This window comes from Trichogramma pretiosum, unplaced genomic scaffold (assembly GCF_000599845.2).
Source record: "Trichogramma pretiosum strain Unisexual culture from Peru unplaced genomic scaffold, Tpre_2.0 scaffold25, whole genome shotgun sequence".
NCBI classification, from domain to species: Eukaryota; Metazoa; Arthropoda; class Insecta; order Hymenoptera; family Trichogrammatidae; genus Trichogramma; species Trichogramma pretiosum.
This window is the reverse complement of record NW_019641621.1, coordinates 695,663-713,153: the sequence shown is the minus strand read 5'-3', so window position 1 is coordinate 713,153 and position 17,491 is coordinate 695,663. Positions and strand designations below refer to the sequence as shown.

At 41.6% G+C, this 17,491-nt stretch overlaps 4 protein-coding genes across 4 annotated transcripts; 2 read left to right on the top strand and 2 right to left on the bottom strand.

Moving 5' to 3' along the window:
• Positions 1-570: 570 nt before the first annotated feature.
• Positions 571-8,524, top strand: LOC106654185. The gene is made up of 7 exons (XM_023458874.1): positions 571-3,809; positions 6,089-6,681; positions 6,766-7,218; positions 7,288-7,500; positions 7,582-7,728; positions 7,816-8,019; positions 8,102-8,524. The coding sequence occupies exons 1-7, from the start codon at positions 1,826-1,828 to the stop codon at positions 8,144-8,146; spliced, it is 3,639 nt and encodes a 1,212-aa protein (XP_023314642.1). The 5' UTR covers positions 571-1,825; the 3' UTR covers positions 8,147-8,524.
• LOC106654187 (protein DENND6A) lies at positions 8,166-12,183 on the bottom strand. Its single transcript, XM_014373936.2, has 8 exons — positions 11,367-12,183; positions 10,882-11,154; positions 10,621-10,806; positions 10,299-10,549; positions 10,031-10,221; positions 9,682-9,950; positions 9,403-9,615; positions 8,166-9,331 (listed from the first exon to the last, which is right to left on the bottom strand). Exons 1-8 carry the CDS (start codon positions 11,583-11,585, stop codon positions 9,131-9,133), a joined length of 1,803 nt encoding a protein of 600 aa, XP_014229422.1. The 5' UTR covers positions 11,586-12,183; the 3' UTR covers positions 8,166-9,130.
• Positions 12,184-12,318: 135 nt separating this feature from the next.
• LOC106654186 (fidgetin-like protein 1) lies at positions 12,319-15,353 on the top strand. The gene is made up of 2 exons (XM_014373934.2): positions 12,319-12,940; positions 13,016-15,353. Exons 1-2 carry the CDS (start codon positions 12,777-12,779, stop codon positions 15,192-15,194), a joined length of 2,343 nt encoding a protein of 780 aa, XP_014229420.1. The 5' UTR covers positions 12,319-12,776; the 3' UTR covers positions 15,195-15,353.
• Positions 15,354-15,484: 131 nt separating this feature from the next.
• LOC106654188 lies at positions 15,485-17,414 on the bottom strand. Its single transcript, XM_014373937.2, has 8 exons — positions 17,147-17,414; positions 16,789-17,068; positions 16,595-16,717; positions 16,407-16,518; positions 16,198-16,348; positions 15,962-16,136; positions 15,754-15,882; positions 15,485-15,680 (listed from the first exon to the last, which is right to left on the bottom strand). Exons 1-8 carry the CDS (start codon positions 17,258-17,260, stop codon positions 15,493-15,495), a joined length of 1,272 nt encoding a protein of 423 aa, XP_014229423.1. The 5' UTR covers positions 17,261-17,414; the 3' UTR covers positions 15,485-15,492.
• Between the last annotated feature and the right edge of the window lie 77 nt (positions 17,415-17,491).

Below are 17,491 nucleotides of genomic sequence, written 5' to 3'. Positions count from 1 at the left end.
CCTATGCAGGTTTTTATTTTGACAGTTTGCATCCGCCACCGCCGAACACTTTCAATGATGAGTACAGCAACGCGCGTTCGAGCGATCCAAAATATTCGATCGCACCGCGCAACGATCGCAAGAGAGATCGTATCGTATCGATTATGTAACTGAAAAAACGAACGAATTATAAAACGAGCTCGATATACAACTGCGAACCGCACGAGACGATCCCGTTATATACCGTATATGATCGTTCTCGTAATAATCCAAGTATCCGTTTACGTTGCATTGCCGAGCTTTTCGCGTATTATGCGCCAGCTGCAGCTTCAACGTTACAATATTTATAATACGCGATCCGGGACATTTAAAAGTTTCCGAGAAAATCCGCGCGCGCGTCTCGGAGATCTTTTAAATCTTCTGCGTCAGTAATATTATGATTATTATAAAATGCGCCGCTTGTATCGCAGCCACGCAGTAGGCAGCTTGTTTATTAACGGCCGCTGCTGCTGTTGCGCTACCAGTGCTGCGCTGCGAGTAAACCAGGGCACTGCTTCACCCTCCGTTCGTTCGATAATATACGCGTTTCAGTATCCGAAAGCTCCGAATAGTCGTCATCGTATGTTATAATTGTCAGTCTGAACCGACCAGTCAGTGCCGCCGCATCGCTCCATCCATCGCGCGGGGCCTAGCACCGTGTATATACAAGGCACGTTATAATACATGTAGCGCGATTATATTTCATACGCGCGCCGCGTTGTGGATGTGTGTGTGTGTTGCATCGTCGTTTTTTGATACATACTGGCACGGCATCGAGGCTGCGACGACGACAGTGCAGATTGCAGCAGCAGCAGCAGCAGCAGCTGCCTGTGCATGTGCATGTGCATGTGTAGACAGGCACCGACCAGTATATTACAAGGCGTCGAATTAGTGTGCTTATATATATACGCGGGTGCCGTGCACAGTGCACAGCAGCAACAGCAGCAGTCCATGCGTCGTCGTGACTCTACTCGTTCGTTCCTTCGTGAATAGTTATACACATGTGTATGTGTGTGTGAGTGAGTGAGTGAGTGACATGCGGAGTGAGAGTTCGCGACTCCGCAGCAGTTGTCTGTTGTTGTGTTGTCTGCGTGCACATTGAAATAAGAAGAGTTATAATACGCCGAGAGGATCGTGCATCGCGGCTACCGCTGCTATATACTCGCAGGGCGTTGACGATTATTTAATTCTTTTTTCATTATCTCTCTTCTCTCCCTCTTTTTTTATGTGTGTGCCTCTCGAGTCGCGAAACCTCGCGTCGCCGTCGTAGATGTGTGTTGTTTTACAAGTACATACATACAAGTATATAAGTAGTAGAGGCCCAATACAATACCGCACGCACACGGTTATGATATATATTTTTGTGTCGAGATTGTGTTGACCACAGAGCGAGAGACAGAGAGAGAGAGATACGTATCTGCTGCTTTGGTGTGTTAGTCAGTGCCCGCGACAACGACGACGACGACGACTTCGTACATACATATATACGTGCTCGGCGATTATGGATCAGTGTGAGAAATTCATTTGTACAATCAATCGTCGTCGCGCCTACATTGCAGATTGTGCGAGCACCGATGAGTGTCTGTAAGCTCGGTGCGACGCAGCTTATAGAACGCTAGACATATATAATAGTAAATAATAAAACAAGTGCAATTATTACGCGTGGTACCTCTCATCTCGCTGGATATGTCGACTCGACTCATCGACGACTTTTTTTTACGGCTAGGAACGAGCGACCATCACCGTCAGCGCGAGTGCAAGTGCAACAACCACGACAACAACAACCCCGACGTCGCCGTCGCCGACGATGGCTACGAAAAATCTGACGACTCCAACAAGCACGCAGACGACCAACAACAACGCCGCTTCTTCAACGGATTCACAGACGACGACTACTACTGCTGCTCGTACGCGCTTGAGGGTGCTCTATGATTTCGAGTACGAGACCAAAGGCAGTCGCGTGCACATCGTCAAGAACGAGCGTCTCCTGCTGCTGAACAAGACCAACAACGACTGGTGGCAGGTAGTGCGGCCGGACGACTGCACTCCCAATTACGCCGGTTTTTACGTGCCGGAGAACAGCACCTTCTACGTGCCCAGTGGCTACGTCGTCGAGGAGCCACAGCTACCGGATACCACGAGATTCTATGTTGACAAGGACAAGATGTTCAAGCAGGAATCCAGCCAGGACAGCAAGGATCAGTCTGCTGCCAAGGAGGACGCCAAGGAAGGCTCCAAGGACGGTAGCGGATCCAGAAAAGGACACGACTCTTTCAGGAGCGTCATGAGGAAGTTATCCGGTACCTCGAGTACCAGCAACAGCGACAAAGATTCCTTAGGTAGCAATACCAATAAACCTGCCAAGCCTGCCAAACCACCCAAGGGTGTCAAGAGTGCCAGAAAAAATTCTGCAGACGCCACAGATGACTCTAAGAGCGTACAGAGCAAGAGCGGTGGCTCTGTCAGTGGTAAGAGCAAAGATTTGTGGGAGGGCTCTGCCTTTGGCATGTGTTTTGGCAGAGATTCCAAAAATGTAGACGCTCAAATGTTAAATCCTTTCCAAGAGGAATTGGAAAATGCCTTGTCCAATAGACAATCACAAAAAAGGACCATAATCAATACTAAATCAACTATAAGTAAAAGTGAGGACCAAGCCAACGATGAACGCGAGGATTCATCCAAATTTGAAAATATTCAAAGCAAGTGGGAGAAAGTATCCGCTTCTTTGTTGAAAAAGCCAGAGGGCCATAGTTTTTTAAGTAAAATTAAGGAAGACAAAGTTCAAAAGGTCCAAAGCGAAGCTTCTTCTAGCGTAGAGAATAAAGTTGTACAAAAAACTGAAACAAAAGAAAAAACTATAGAAATTAAGAGATTATCTGAAGGTACAATTGATAAGTTATACAGCAAAGTTGATAAAATTTCTAAAAATGTAGTTCAAACGCAACCTCCAGAAGTGCCTCCTAGACCCATAGAGACTCTTATTCCAGTGGTGACAGCTGTCGACAATAGTGAGACAGTTCCATCCGTTAAATCCGAACCAAGATGTAAAACTCCAGAGCCGATATCCAAAATCCTGCCGGAGCCTGAATCGCCAAACACCAAAAAAGAGGCGGAGAGGCTGATAAACGACAAAAGAAAAATGTGGGCCATAGAGACCCTCATGTCGGAACTGCTGCAATCCTCGAGCAACTCCAGCTCGACGACCAAAGCGACGGAGTCGAGCAACTCCGACGTATCCGGGCCGAATCAGTTGGCGCAGGAGCTGCACGAGATGAACGCGACGAAGCGCTACGAGAACGCCGAGATCCAGGTGAATCTGCTGGACGACGACGATACCAAAGAAAACGAACTGATCAGCGGCATGACCAAGGTCCAGCTGAACTCGTGGAAGAGACGCACGAAGATCTTCGACTTTCCGCTGGTCACGAGCAAACCCCCGATAAGTCCCACGGCGAAATCGCCCAAACTGCTGGACGAGTACAACGAGGCGAACATACTGAACGACAACAACGCGGCGGCGGGTAATAATAAAGCAACGATGGATCATCATCATCACGTGGACGTGCGCGAGAAGCCGTCGTACTCGAACGTCTCGACGAGACTGAAGAGGGACAAAGTGCCATGCAAGCTGAAGATGCCCACCAAGGACTTTCGCGAGGAGCTGCAGCTGACGCCGTCGCTGGAGAAGTTGGCCAGCGAGATCAAGTTTTTGCCCGCCAATTTCAACGAGGCGTACGACGACGCGAGCGGCGACGACGATGACCACAACGACAAATCCTCGCCCGATTCAGGTATAATATATAAATTTTCGACCATTCACCGCAATAAAAAACGAGAGCGCGTGTTGCGATTATCAATTCGTATATCATAACAAAACCGACGACGAATTTACCGATCTTTTTTTTTCTTCGAAACTAACCGATAACGAACCACTACCGCATGAACGACTTATCACGAAGTGAGAAAGAAATAAAAAAAAAATCTGTCGAACTCGTGGCGTTTCTCCAATACTCTCAACCACCGCTCGAGTATATATCCATTCGAGTACTTCCTTTTCGTCGTCGTCTCTTTCGCGGCAGATAAGCCTCTTCTTTTTTTTTACACCTGCCATGGTAAATAAATACCATGCCTTTAAGCTCTCCGAAACATGCTATATGTACAGCATATATACACATAACAAGAGGAGTATAAAAAAGATCGTTCGCATGTAGGTATCCATATCTCACTCTGCGTCGTCGTGTGTACCGAGTATTGAATGTTTGTTTTCGCACACACTCACCGAGAGACTCGTCCGTGTGTATACGTAATAATATTCTAGTGGTTTACGCGGAGGCACATACACACATAGTATGTGTCACATACGTACACGCGTATTAAAGTACACCATGTACTTATTTAACACACAGCCCGCGGGCGTGAGGCCTCGTGCGCGTCTCGCGAAAGACAGAGAGAGAGAGAGAGAGATAAAAATCTGCGTGAGTCACGATAATCGTAAAAAAAAAGAAGAAGACGAATGGAAAAACGAAAATATATACGTTCTCACGCATCGCGAATCCGAGCGCGCGCGCATCCGATACTAAACGTAAATTAGCCGCGACGCGAACGAATAGTTTTTTTTTTTAATATATATTTTCTGCATTATGCAGACATGTGCGGCTCTTTAATGGGGCTCATCTCAAAACTCTTTATAATTCGACTTTCACTGCGCCTCGCGCGCCAACAACACGCATGCTGCAACAGACAGCGCACTTGTGTGTGATACAAGTGAACGTACACACAGACAATTATCATTGGTGCACCACATGCCTCGATACATATTATAAAATCTAGACTCTCGATTCCCGATCTCGAGAGAGATCGTTAATTATTCGCTAAACAAATTGGCCCGCGCGAGCGAGCGCGCGAATTTCGAAAAACGATCTCTCTCTCTCTTGGACTCGGATATGGCTGCTGGTGGCCAGCTGTAATAGACGTTTTTGATATATATCGTCAGTAAGTTACATACACCTCGTGCTCGATCGTAATATGCGTTTATTACATGAGTCACTGCTGCCGCTACCGCCGAGAGTAATCGAGAGCGCGCCGAGGCTGAATAGATATTGCACACACGGTACATGTGTGTGCGTTATCCTAGATGTATACTTAGTCGGTCGGCGGCGTTACGTTATAATGCTGTATATATATAGCTCGCAACATAGAGGTACCTTTTTATTCATTCGCTCTCGATCGAGAGGGAGAGAGCCAAAGTGTTATACAGATATCGGCTTTATATTATATTTTCGTCGATACCTAAATTTGCTTTTATCGTTTTTGACAGTTCGAGCCGTGTCTCTCTCTGTACTTCCGGTTGCTTCGCTCGCTCGCGCGGCTAATGTTTATTTTAAAACCCCCGGCGTGCGCTCGATATACACATCACATCTCTCTCTCTCTCTGCATTATATAGATGATAGTAATAGGTACACGCGTATATAGACTAACTAGAGACGCGGCGATGACAGGCGCAAAGGAAATGAAGAAAAAAAAACAACGACGATGGTAGCTGCTGCCGATGTTGCTACTATGCGTCCATTACGTAGTATAATGGCTTTTCGATGTGCGCGCATATATTGTATACTACTGTACATCGGTGAAAGCAACGAATGATACCGACTCTTTTCCCTTTTTTTATTTTTTTTTTGCTTCTTCCTCATTTTGGAGATTTCTTATACATATACTTTTCTATATACACGGGCGCACGTAGTACTAGAATAAATGAGACACGTTGACGTTTTACAAATGTCTTCGTAACAGTTTGCGCGCGTGTAAGCGATGAATCGCGTTGTTTCGACTCAACACTTTCGAGAGATGTATATAATAATAATATAATCGACGGGAAAGTCGTTTCCGCGTAAAAGAAGTATAATGGGTAGTAAGCGGCTTCCATTTATACGCACCGCTTGAGACCTTATTAGAAACCACTTTAGGGGGAATCGATCCTCCAACGGTTATATACTACTTGATACAATATAGAAAGCTCGTCTACGTATTTGAATTAATTGATAAAGGGCTACGTCGATGCTTTTTGTTTCAGAGTATCCAGGCTCCTGCATAACTCTAAGCCACGACTCGCTGCGTCTGTACAAGCGTCGCTCCAAGTCCGACTCGGCCCTGAATCGTCATCACCATCGTCATCATCATCAGCTGGATAACAACAACGGTAGCAATAGTACCGGGCGACGTTTGACCAGCGTCATCGCCGACTCGTCGTCGTCGTCGTCGCACCAGCAGTCCGCAAGTATCGTCAGACCTAAGTCGAGCCACAGTCACGTCGAGATATCGTCCATTCGTTCGACTAACGAGCAGCAGCATCGAAACAGCCGATATCAACCGCAACAGCAGCAGCAGCAACAATCCGCGCGACAGTCCACCGAGAGCATCAGTCATCATTACCGACCACACGTAGCCGCGAGATCGTGCATCAACAACAAGCTCGACCGGAAGAGCAAGAGCATGGGCGATCTGGACTGCGACGACGACGACGAAATGATGAACGACGATGACTGCATGATGGAGCAGCAGACTACCTACGCGAGCTACGAGAGGGACAACAAGAGGCGATACAAGCCCGTGCCCAAAATTAGATCCAAAGAGTCGTTCAGGAGATTGAAGCCGTCGCTCATTTTGGTAAGTCGAGTACGCGCGGAAGTAGTTGTTTATTTGTCTCGAACTCGTGTACATAAATATTTGTGTCTTGTTTTTTTTTGTCAGCCCAACGCGAGCTCTCAGGAGCGACTAGCCGGCAAACCGGTACCGGCCAAACGTCGCATGATACAGCCCCAGACATTGACGACGACGACGCCGCCACCGCCTCCGAGCCAGCTGGACAGCAGCTACGACGATCTGAGCTCGTCGGCCGAGCTCGACCTGGACCGCAGCACGGCGCCGAACTTCAAGTCCCTGCTGAGGACGCCCGACAGCGGCTCCGACGAGTGCCTCCAGTACAAAGCCTTCCCGACGGCGAGATCCGCGACGACGACGACGGACGAGTCGGCCGCGTCGTCCCTCGTCCAGAGCCCCATCAGCGGACGAATCTACTCGGCGTCGGTGGTGCAGGACTGCAGCAACTTGCTGGAGAATCTGGTGGATCTGCCGGCGGGCTGGAGGCAGGCCTACGACGACGTGGCCAAGCGCATCTGCTTCTTCAACGAGCAGGGCGACAAGGTACTATCGAGCAGCTCGGTCATTAACCGAGAGCGCGACGATATTGACCGTCTGTTGCTTTTTACGCAGTGGTTCTCGTCCAGCGACGCCGAGGGCAAGATCTACTTCTTCGAGGAGAACAGCAATCAGTCCTCGTGGACGTTGCCGCTGTCCGGCAGGCAGCAGCAGCTAGCCGCTACTACTACTACCGCGACTACTACTAACGTGAATCGAGACAACCTGAGGCCGAAGGGTGTGACGGGCGTCGTTGCCGATTGGCCTCAACTTTTCGATGGAAACATGGTAAACTTTTGAGTTTCGTGATTTTTTTTTGGGGGTGACATTCATATAGAATTTACTAACGTTTACCCGATGGATTTGCAGTGCATCTTGAAGGAGGGCATAATCAATAAAACCAAAATAACGACGGAGAGCGGCAAGAAATTGAGAAAGGCCTGGTGCAACTCGTACGTGGTTTTGACCGAGTTGTTTTTATTGTTTTTCAAAGATGCGAAATCTTTCGCTGCGATGGTAAGTTAATCATCTATACATCTCTTTTAGCCATCGATAATCCTGAGAAATGTCCATTCTTACGAGATCTCTTTTTTTTCTGTTTAGAAAATGGACCAATCGACGGGAGCCAAGCCTGAAATATCTGTGGATTTGAACGGTGCCTTCATAGAACCTGTGGATAAATTAAGTAATAGGAAAAACGTTTATCTTATTAATACCCTGCTGGGACTTCAAGTATTGATACAGTCGGACAATGCGTCGTCCATAGCCGAGTGGTATCGAGAAATACTTAATGCCATCCAAAGGCTGGTAAGTTCAACACGTACTTGAATTTAGATTCTACGAACGATTCGTTGCAATTTTATAACTTTTTTTTCTTTGTCATTTTCAGCCATTTAGTCAAGGGTATGGGAAACTTTCCTCATCGAGGGAATGAAAGATGGTTGTTGAAATCGTGTAGTTATGTGTATCTACTTTATTCCGATGAAAATTCGTTAACTTTCCAAAGTCTAGGTCTTATTGTTAAGAGAAAAGAAAAAAATTATGAAATGACGTAAATTATATAATTGTACAATGTTATCCGAGTATTTTTATATTACTCGTTATTACAAAGTAATGCTTATTTTTAAATTTATATGTATACTTTATGTTAAGCATAAAAATCGAGTCTTTTAAAGTATGTTTTTTAAAAAAAAATAGAGGTAAAACTAGGTAAATTGTTATTACTGTATAGAGATATTATAAATGCATTTTAATGAGTATAAAAATAGTGATTTTATTAAAGATATTTTTTTCTGCTTATACACAGAAAAAATTGTTTTCTTTTTTTTTCTCTCTAAAATATAATTAACTTAATCGATGTTGACATTATAAGTATTGCTGTTGCATAAATTTAATTACATAAAGAAAAGTAAAACCAAATTATTGCCCAAGCATCAATGCATTTTTTCTAAAACCACGAATAGCCACCAAACGTCAACGTTTAGTCTCACAAGCACTTGGCCAGAAAATTTGGCCTTAAACATGGAAGAGTATACACAATAAATATTTTATTGAAACCTATCACAAAATCTATTTTTTTTTTTTGAGTATAACAACTAATTAAATATCTAAATACTCGCTAACTTCTACAAGTAATTTCAGTGTTTTTCACTCAGATACACGATACATAATCTCTTACGTGCCAAAATAAATACTAAAAAATCTAAAATACTATGTACAATTTTCAATAATTTCAAAAAGAATCACTCATAAAAATTATCAAAGATCACCCGGCAAGAAATAAAAGTGAAGATAAAAAGTAATATTGCAACTCCCGATTGTTAAAATATAAAGATTAACAATTCCCATGCACTTTGATCGCATAATAAATTGGTAGTCGCTGGTCGTATCGTTCTGTAGCGATACCACGGCAGTAATGTCAAGATTCCTTGTTGAGTATCGTACGTAAATCATCGGGTAGAGCAAGCGTCATCTCATTGAGTCGTTCACGTATCATCTCTTGCACCGGAGAGTCTACCGGTACCTCATCGAGGTTACTCTTTTCCAGTTTTTGACGGATGCGTAGAATCATATCGACTATTTCGACTTCTTGCTTATCTCTGACCCATGATCGTAAATCCTAAAAAAAAAAAACAATTATTCAGAAAAATTATAAATTATCTGAAAAATCATCCACGCAACATTACTTACGGCTTGTGAAAGTCTTTCAAGCTGAATAGCTTGTAACTTGTTTGTAAGCTCGACGTATCTTGCTTGAAACCAGCCTGAAAAATTCGGCGATCTAAAAAATCTTCTATAAAGACCAACCCAATCACCTTTGATTCCAGTTGTTAACTGAGGTCCTGCGTTATTTAGCGTTGCCAAAAAATCATCAGGATTAAAAAGTTGAGGTATTGGTGTAGCCTGAAATATTATGAACTTTTAGTCAACTTCAACAACGGTATAAATTAAAGTTAAACATTAACATACTTTGAACGGAGATATAGTTTTTTGAAGAGGCATTAAACTAGCTATGTATCTTTCTAATGGAAACATAAAACTTTCTGTCAGTTCTGTTAAATGCTGCCTAAGCAGTGCAGTTTGTACTTCTCCTGGCCTTCTCAGTTGAACACCTTTGAGCAATTTTTTTAGTATAGCTTTATCTTTATTTAAAAAAGGCTTATATTGAGTATAGAGTCCAGGTTTTGAATCAAGAACCTTTAGACCCTCAGATCTTTTTGATTTGTACTTTGGGCTTTCTGTGAATAATAATTCAAAGTTAGTTTTCTTTGATTCATAACGAAAATTGAAATAACTAACAATGCAATAAAACTTATACCTCCAATACCGTTTTCGGCAACGCGAACGATGTGTGGCCAATGCCTAAGAGTTTTGGCAAAAAATGGATTCGTTACACCTAATATCACTGATGGTGGACTCTGGCTGTCCATTGTATATTCTTTAAATTCGGAATCGTGTATTGTGAAATAAGGTCGGTGATCAGCACAGTATTTCAATGGTGCTATCATCCTAAAAAAATTTAAAAATTCATGAACAAAACTTTTTAAATATGGGAAGTTACATTTTCAAAAAATGTCAAAACTTACGAAGTTAATGTATGAACTATATCTGAACTCGTAGTAGGCGAACTTGTCATGACAACAATTGGTTCGCTTAACAATACTAATTCCCATAATAAGTGCACATGCGCAACAACACTAGATAAATGTTTGAACATATCATTATCATAAACTGAAGTCAAGAGTAAACTGCGAGCAGCTGCTACTTTAGATGGGGCAGATTCCCCAGCTGCTACATTTGGCACTGATGTTTTGAAGGCATGGTTTGGAATATATGTCTGAAATATAAAAGTTCTTATTTAATTTTAGATCAAGAGTAGATAGTAAAAATACAATCCATATGACATACTTGAAACAACACTCCCAACAACGGTAAATGCACAATCTGACCAGGTACAGGAGCAGGCCATCGACTAATTTCTTTAATTATTCTTTCCATGCAAGTTTCACCACTATCAAAATATTCTGGAGCAACCAGTGCACATATTTCAGTGAATAAATTTACAAATGGAAGCCTTGTTACGATAACAATACTCTACAATACAAATAAGAAACTTTCAGTGTTTTACATAAGTATTAATTTCGATAACAGAATATTCTTATAAATTACCTTTTGAAAGTAACCCCTAGGAAGATTTTTATCTTTAACTTGACGGAAATACACATAGCCTGTGTAATAATCTTTGTCGGTTTGTAGGAACATTGGTGATTTTTTATTATATTCTTTCTGTGCTGCAGTTTCTTTGAGAAATTTGGCACTTTTCTTTACCCTTACATGATACTGAGTATCTCCCATGCATCCTGAGTTTGAATCAGGAAAAGCCAAGTAACAAATATTGGTTCTTTCTTGCTCCAATAATTCAACATCATCTGGATAAATTGCCTGAAATATGATAATTTAATTATAGATGACATTCTCATTTTTGTTATAAATATACAATAACATAAAAACTAAACCAAAGTGTCACGACAGAGTAAACTTATAGGTAAACACCAACTCGAGATCTAAACAAGATTAGAGTACATGTTTGGCTTCAAACCATCTTATCTCGACACGATGGCAAACAAGCAGAAGGTTCCAAGCGATAAACCTACCTCGATGACCTGTCCCAGCTCGAGATCAAAGGTGACAATGCAGATGCAATGTATCCAATTGTCAAAAGCCTCCCTCAGCTTTTCGTTCTTGAACCAGGCTTGTGAATTTTTTTGTGTAGCACCAGAGGCCTGCTGGGTGGCATCGTTGTCCACCCCCCGCAGGTCAGCAGCACCACCACCGTCGTCGGCATCCTTGGAGCTGCTGCACGGCTCGGACATGATGATCGATAGAGGATATATAAATAGAATATATATCGACGTTGGTCAGAGCACGAGCTGAATTAGATCGATGCCGAGGAGGAGGAGGAGGATGCTGCGTTCGAAATTCACGTAGATTTCCGCCGCGCTATATCCCATTATTATTTATATACGCGTCCGTATGTGGCGTATTTTCAACGAGTATATATCATGACGTATGGTGCGGAGTGTATGCGTGCATGTGACACCTATTCCTTAGACACGATCGAGAGCACGGGCAGCAGCAGCAACAGCAAACTTTTAGTTCACCAGTATTTTCAATCTGCGCACATTTTCGACGAGTCTCGGTAGCATTGGCAGACGATACGAGGCTGCAGCAGCAACACGGCCATTCATCTTTTTATTGAAAACACACAGTGCACAGATATTTGTATTGTGACACGGATGGGGNGGGGGGGGGGGGGGGGGGCCAAACGTGAAGGTATTCTCTTACGGTATTTACTTGCGTGCCTCGCGGAATAGACAATACTGCCTCTGTGTGCTACTTCTTCGATACATGTATAGTTTAGGTAGTATATCTATATCAAACAGTATTTCTCACAGCTGAGCAGCAGCAGCGAACTGCGGGAGGCGAGAATTCGCTCCTCTCTTTCGAGTTTCGCTGTATATTCTCTCTGTCTCTCTCTTTCTCCTGCCTGGTGTGTTGCGCATGTTTTTGTCTGCTGGCGCTGCTCCGATTTTCTTCCGCGTTTCGACTCGAGTCTCTTACGTACATACATAGCACTGACTGCGTGACATTATGATTATACCCGCGGAGTGCATGTGCACTTTCACGTTGTTGTTGTGCGTTGGAGCGTAACCGTCCACCCGCGTAAACATCGCGAGTCGTTTTTCAAATGAATGGAACGTCCGTCGATATCGATCATGGCTCGCGTTACGAACTCCACTGTTATCGCTTAATAATTAACGCGATCAAATAATATTTTGTGAAGTTAATCGTTGTTGTTTTTTTTTTTATTACCGTGCGTGAAGCTACCTATATACAGATTTTGTTATCGTCGCTGTCAGTAGACGGTAAAACGATAATTTGAAAGCGTCGTCGATGGTGCTTTGATTTAGTCGACGCTATCGAGAGTACGATTTTAATTTTAATTTTTGTGAAAGATCAGCTTTTAATTTTTGCGAATTCGTAACCTCTGCGGATTGGCGATTATGGCGGGAAAGGAATTTCAAATGTCGGACGAATTGAAGAGAAGCTACTTGGCCGCTTATCAAACGCTGCGCTTTTCTACGGAAAATCGCCAAGTCTCCGATGCCGAGACCGCCGATGTTATGCGACGATGTCTTTTTATCAAATATGCATCCTGCGTAAACACGTACGTTTTTTCATTATTTTCGCATTTACGTCACTTTTATTCAAAAATCATATCGTTTACTTTTTATTTTACAAGGCTCGGCGACGATGCAGCTCTCGCAGTGTTTGAAAAAGATTTACAGAAGTACACGGATTTCGTGGACAGAGCAAGCGGCTTGAATAATTATTGGAAGCAATTCGAATCATTGGACGTCGATACGGACAATGATCCCCAGGACTGGACAGACATTCCAAATGACATCAATGAAACTTTGAAACTCAAAACTAAGTTGCCTTGTGCAGATGATCCAACGCAGCCCTGCAAGAATCTACCTTACAATGATAGAGACATTGAGAAAATGATGCAATTGTGGAAAAATGATGGAACATCGCCAAGAACAAGGAAAATTCCTGCCAAACAGAGCAACGTTCATGATGGAGGCAAGCAACAGAAATTGAATTTTTCAAATTTGATCAAGACCGCACAGCCAGCTGTTAAAAATAATTTAGAAAATAATTCTGGACCCGATAAAAAACCAATATTACCACATTTAAGAGCTCAAACAGTATCTGGCAATTCGAATGGTTTGGGATCCGATAAGAGACCAATTTTACCACACTTGAGAGCTTCATCAGGTCATACTGACCCCAAAAGTTCTGGATCCGATAAAAGACCAATTTTACCACATTTAAGAGCTCCAACACTTTCTGATCCAAATGGTTCTGGATCTGATAGAAAACCACTCTTACCACATCTAAGAGCTTCATCACAATCTGAAGCAAATAGCCTTGGATCTCAGTCTAGGCCAGGCTCAACTTTTCCACCATCTTCTCAAGCAAGGTGGCAAACATCTAATTCCAAGTATGTAAATATTGAACAAAAAAGTCATGGGATAAAGGCTAATTTCTCTTATCAAGGAAAAAATGATTCCAATTCTGTTGAAAGAAAATATGAAAGACCAGAAGTTGGAAAACCAAATTATTCTTACAAACAAGAATCTCATTACAATGAACGAAAATATGATAAATATGAAGATAAAAAATCTAATTATGGTAATAGAAATGAATCCAGGCCTATTGAAAGAAGAGAAGAAAAGAAAGAAGATAGTAGATATTCTGGATTCAAAACCGCTAGAACAGAATTATCGATACAACAAGCTAAGAATAATAACAGAGGGCAAGGGTACTCAAGACAGCCCCAACCACCAGTTAATAATAGCCGGCAACAGCCTGTTAGCAATAGGCAACAACCACCGGTAAAGAAATCACTTGGTGGACGAGCATTAAATTCTCCGTTTGTATGCCCTTTCAAAGAAAATCAACCGAAAGAAGAGGAGGAACCTCCAGAACCAACAGATGAAAGACTGAAAAATATAGAACCTAAGATGATTGAGCTTATAAAAAATGAAATCATGGATTGCGGTCCACCAATACAATGGGATGATATAGCTGGTCTAGATCATGCCAAAAGAATCATCAAAGAAATTGTTGTGTTTCCAATGTTAAGACCAGATATTTTTACGGGATTGAGAAGACCGCCAAAGGGAATTTTACTCTTTGGACCACCTGGAACTGGAAAAACTTTAATTGGCAAATGCATAGCTTCTCAAAGTAAATCTACATTTTTTTCGATCTCGGCTAGCTCTCTAACATCCAAGTGGGTGGGAGAAGGTGAAAAAATGGTCAGGGCCCTCTTCGCCGTGGCCCAAGTCGAACAGCCATCGGTAGTTTTCATCGATGAAATCGATTCGCTTCTATGTCAAAGATCGGAAACTGAACACGAGTCGTCGAGAAGAATGAAAACAGAATTTCTCGTACAATTGGACGGTGCCGCAACCGGTGACGAGGACAGAATTCTCGTGATTGGGGCGACAAATCGGCCTTACGAACTCGACGAAGCTGCTCGAAGACGTTTAGTCAAACGTTTGTACGTACCTCTACCGGAATTAGAGGCAAGAGCTCAAATCGTTCACAGATTGTTAAGGTCAGAGCGGCACGACCTCACCGACGAAGATATCATCAAGATCGCCGAATTAGCCGAAGGTTACTCCGGTGCAGATATGACGAATTTGTGCAAGGAGGCCAGTATGGGTCCGATTCGAAGCATACCGTTCGATCAGTTGGAAGGGATCAGCAAAGAGGACGTGAGGAAAGTTACATTCGTCGATTTTCAGGAAGCTCTCGACTCGATTCGTCCGTCCGTCTCCCAAAAAGATTTGGCAGTTTACATCGATTGGGATCGTACCTACGGTACTGCAAGTGTTCAATCGAAATAAATAATAAGTTTGAATCACAATTATAAATAGAAACACACTTTCGTAGTATTGTAATTAAAAGCTCGAAGCTTTCGTTTTATTTATAAAAATTACTTCTTAAGATTTATATTTTTATACTTGTAATAAATTGAGATCAAAACTTTAAGTTTGTAAAAAAAACCTGAATACAATTTTTTTTAGAAAAATCACAACAAAATCATTATATTCTAAAAATTGATTTGCTACAAAATAAATTAATATCTACTTTCTGAATATCTGAGAAGTTCATTATAAAGTATAATTCTAAGTATAAATTAATTTAATTGAACTTCACGCTAACAATAGAATTTTTAGTAGCTACTATGAGTCTTTGATCTCCAAATACTTCTGTTACGTTAACAGAAACAATAGGTTCACTAGTTATTTGTAATTTTTTGAATTGAGAATTTCGAAAACTAAATGTTAGTAAAGATTTTTCATTTTCCATTGGATATAAGTACACATTTCCTGTAAAAAAAAACACATGATTTTAGATAAGATATCATTTTATTACAATTCATTGAAATGACTTAATAATTACCTGAATCTAATCCTATTATTAAAACTTTGACATGATAATGAACTGCTGTAACTACTCCACCTAGAAGTGGAAAAGGATTGCACAATCTCCATTTAGATCTGTTGACTGAAATACCTAGCTTTCCATATTCTAAAAGAAATTTTAAATAATGATTTGAATCTTAAATTAAGAAATTATCATTGTTATAGAAAATAATAATCTTAGTTACCTGTGACACAAAGTATGACTCGTGGATTGAATAAGTAGTAATTTCTGACATATTCACTTGCTTCTGGAGTTCCAATACGCTTACAAAATTCAGGTTCGACTTGTTCATTACTTTTTGGACCAATTTTTCTCAAATCTATTTCCACATAGATACCCTCCTCAGTCCATAAGCACAACTAAAAGATGACAGTAATTTTAAACATCGTTATAGTTACGAATTAAATAATTTTATCTTACAAAATGTCTGTAAATGTTCATGACAGCAGTTTGTCCAAGACCAGATCTTGCATCCATTAGAGAAAAATTACATTGCTTTTGATTTTTTGTATTGTACAAGTGAAACTTATGAGGAACTTCGGTATTAGCACAGTAATATCCATAGCCAGAACTGCAAAATTTATTTTGAATGTAATTGAAATGTCAATTAATTTAATCTAATTGCATACCATATTACAGTTCCACTTGCACGTGTTATCGGTTTTTTTTCTTTGAAAATCCACATTCTGTTCTTTCTTGATAACGATGAAGATAGAACTATTGTTTTATTGAATTGTTCGCCTGAAAATTATTTTGTACCACACGAGTATTAATATTTTCATAATGAATGAAGAAAGTATTTTTGTAAAATAAGTACCCGTTTTAGTTAACTTTAGAGCTGTCACTTCTTCAACTTGATCAAATTTGTGCATCAATCTATCGTTCTCTATATTGTAAACATTAATGAATCCATCATTAGATCCAACAGCTACAAGTTCACCTGAAAAAAAAAATTAACATCATTAAAAACGCTCGATTTTATTTCGAATAATTTATTTGATTCAAACGCACCTAGAACAGCTATATTAGTGATTCTTTCTTGAGGACGATTCTCCGGTATGGCAGGCAACACTTTGATCGTGTCAACTTGGAGCTTTTCAACGTCTTCCCACGTAATCCAAGCTTTATAAATCGTCATCCATATCTTGGATTCGAATTTCCGAGTTTCGTAATAATTTTCTTTGTAATCGGGATCGTAAATGAGAGGAAACAGTACCGAATCCTCGAGGAGAATGTACCAATAATGTTTTGGAATGCTGTTTAAGCATTGCCAATACCAAGCATCCGAAGTCTGCAAAAATGATTATGAAAAATCACGATCACGCGAATTCGAATTTGACCATTAAACGCGATCAAAGAGTGCACAAACCTGCAAGTGTCTCGCGATAATCAGTTTCCATGTCTTGCTGACGGTTTTCAATCGCATCAACGATTTCGCATCGACGTTGGCCAAAATCTGCTCCCACAATTCCACGGGAAACATTTTCTTCAATCTTTACTCTCAACGATCGTGAAATTGAAAAAAAAAAAAATCCGAAGTCGAACGAGCACCGAGAACGGAACAAAGGGATCGCGCTTCGAAATACGTGCGCTGCTGCTGCTGCTGCTGTACACTGCGACGAACTGGCACAGTGCGAATAAAGACAGTTGACGGCGCGCCGGATGATCGCGAGCTGCGTCTCAAAAACTCAATTGCTTATCATACCCGTGCGAA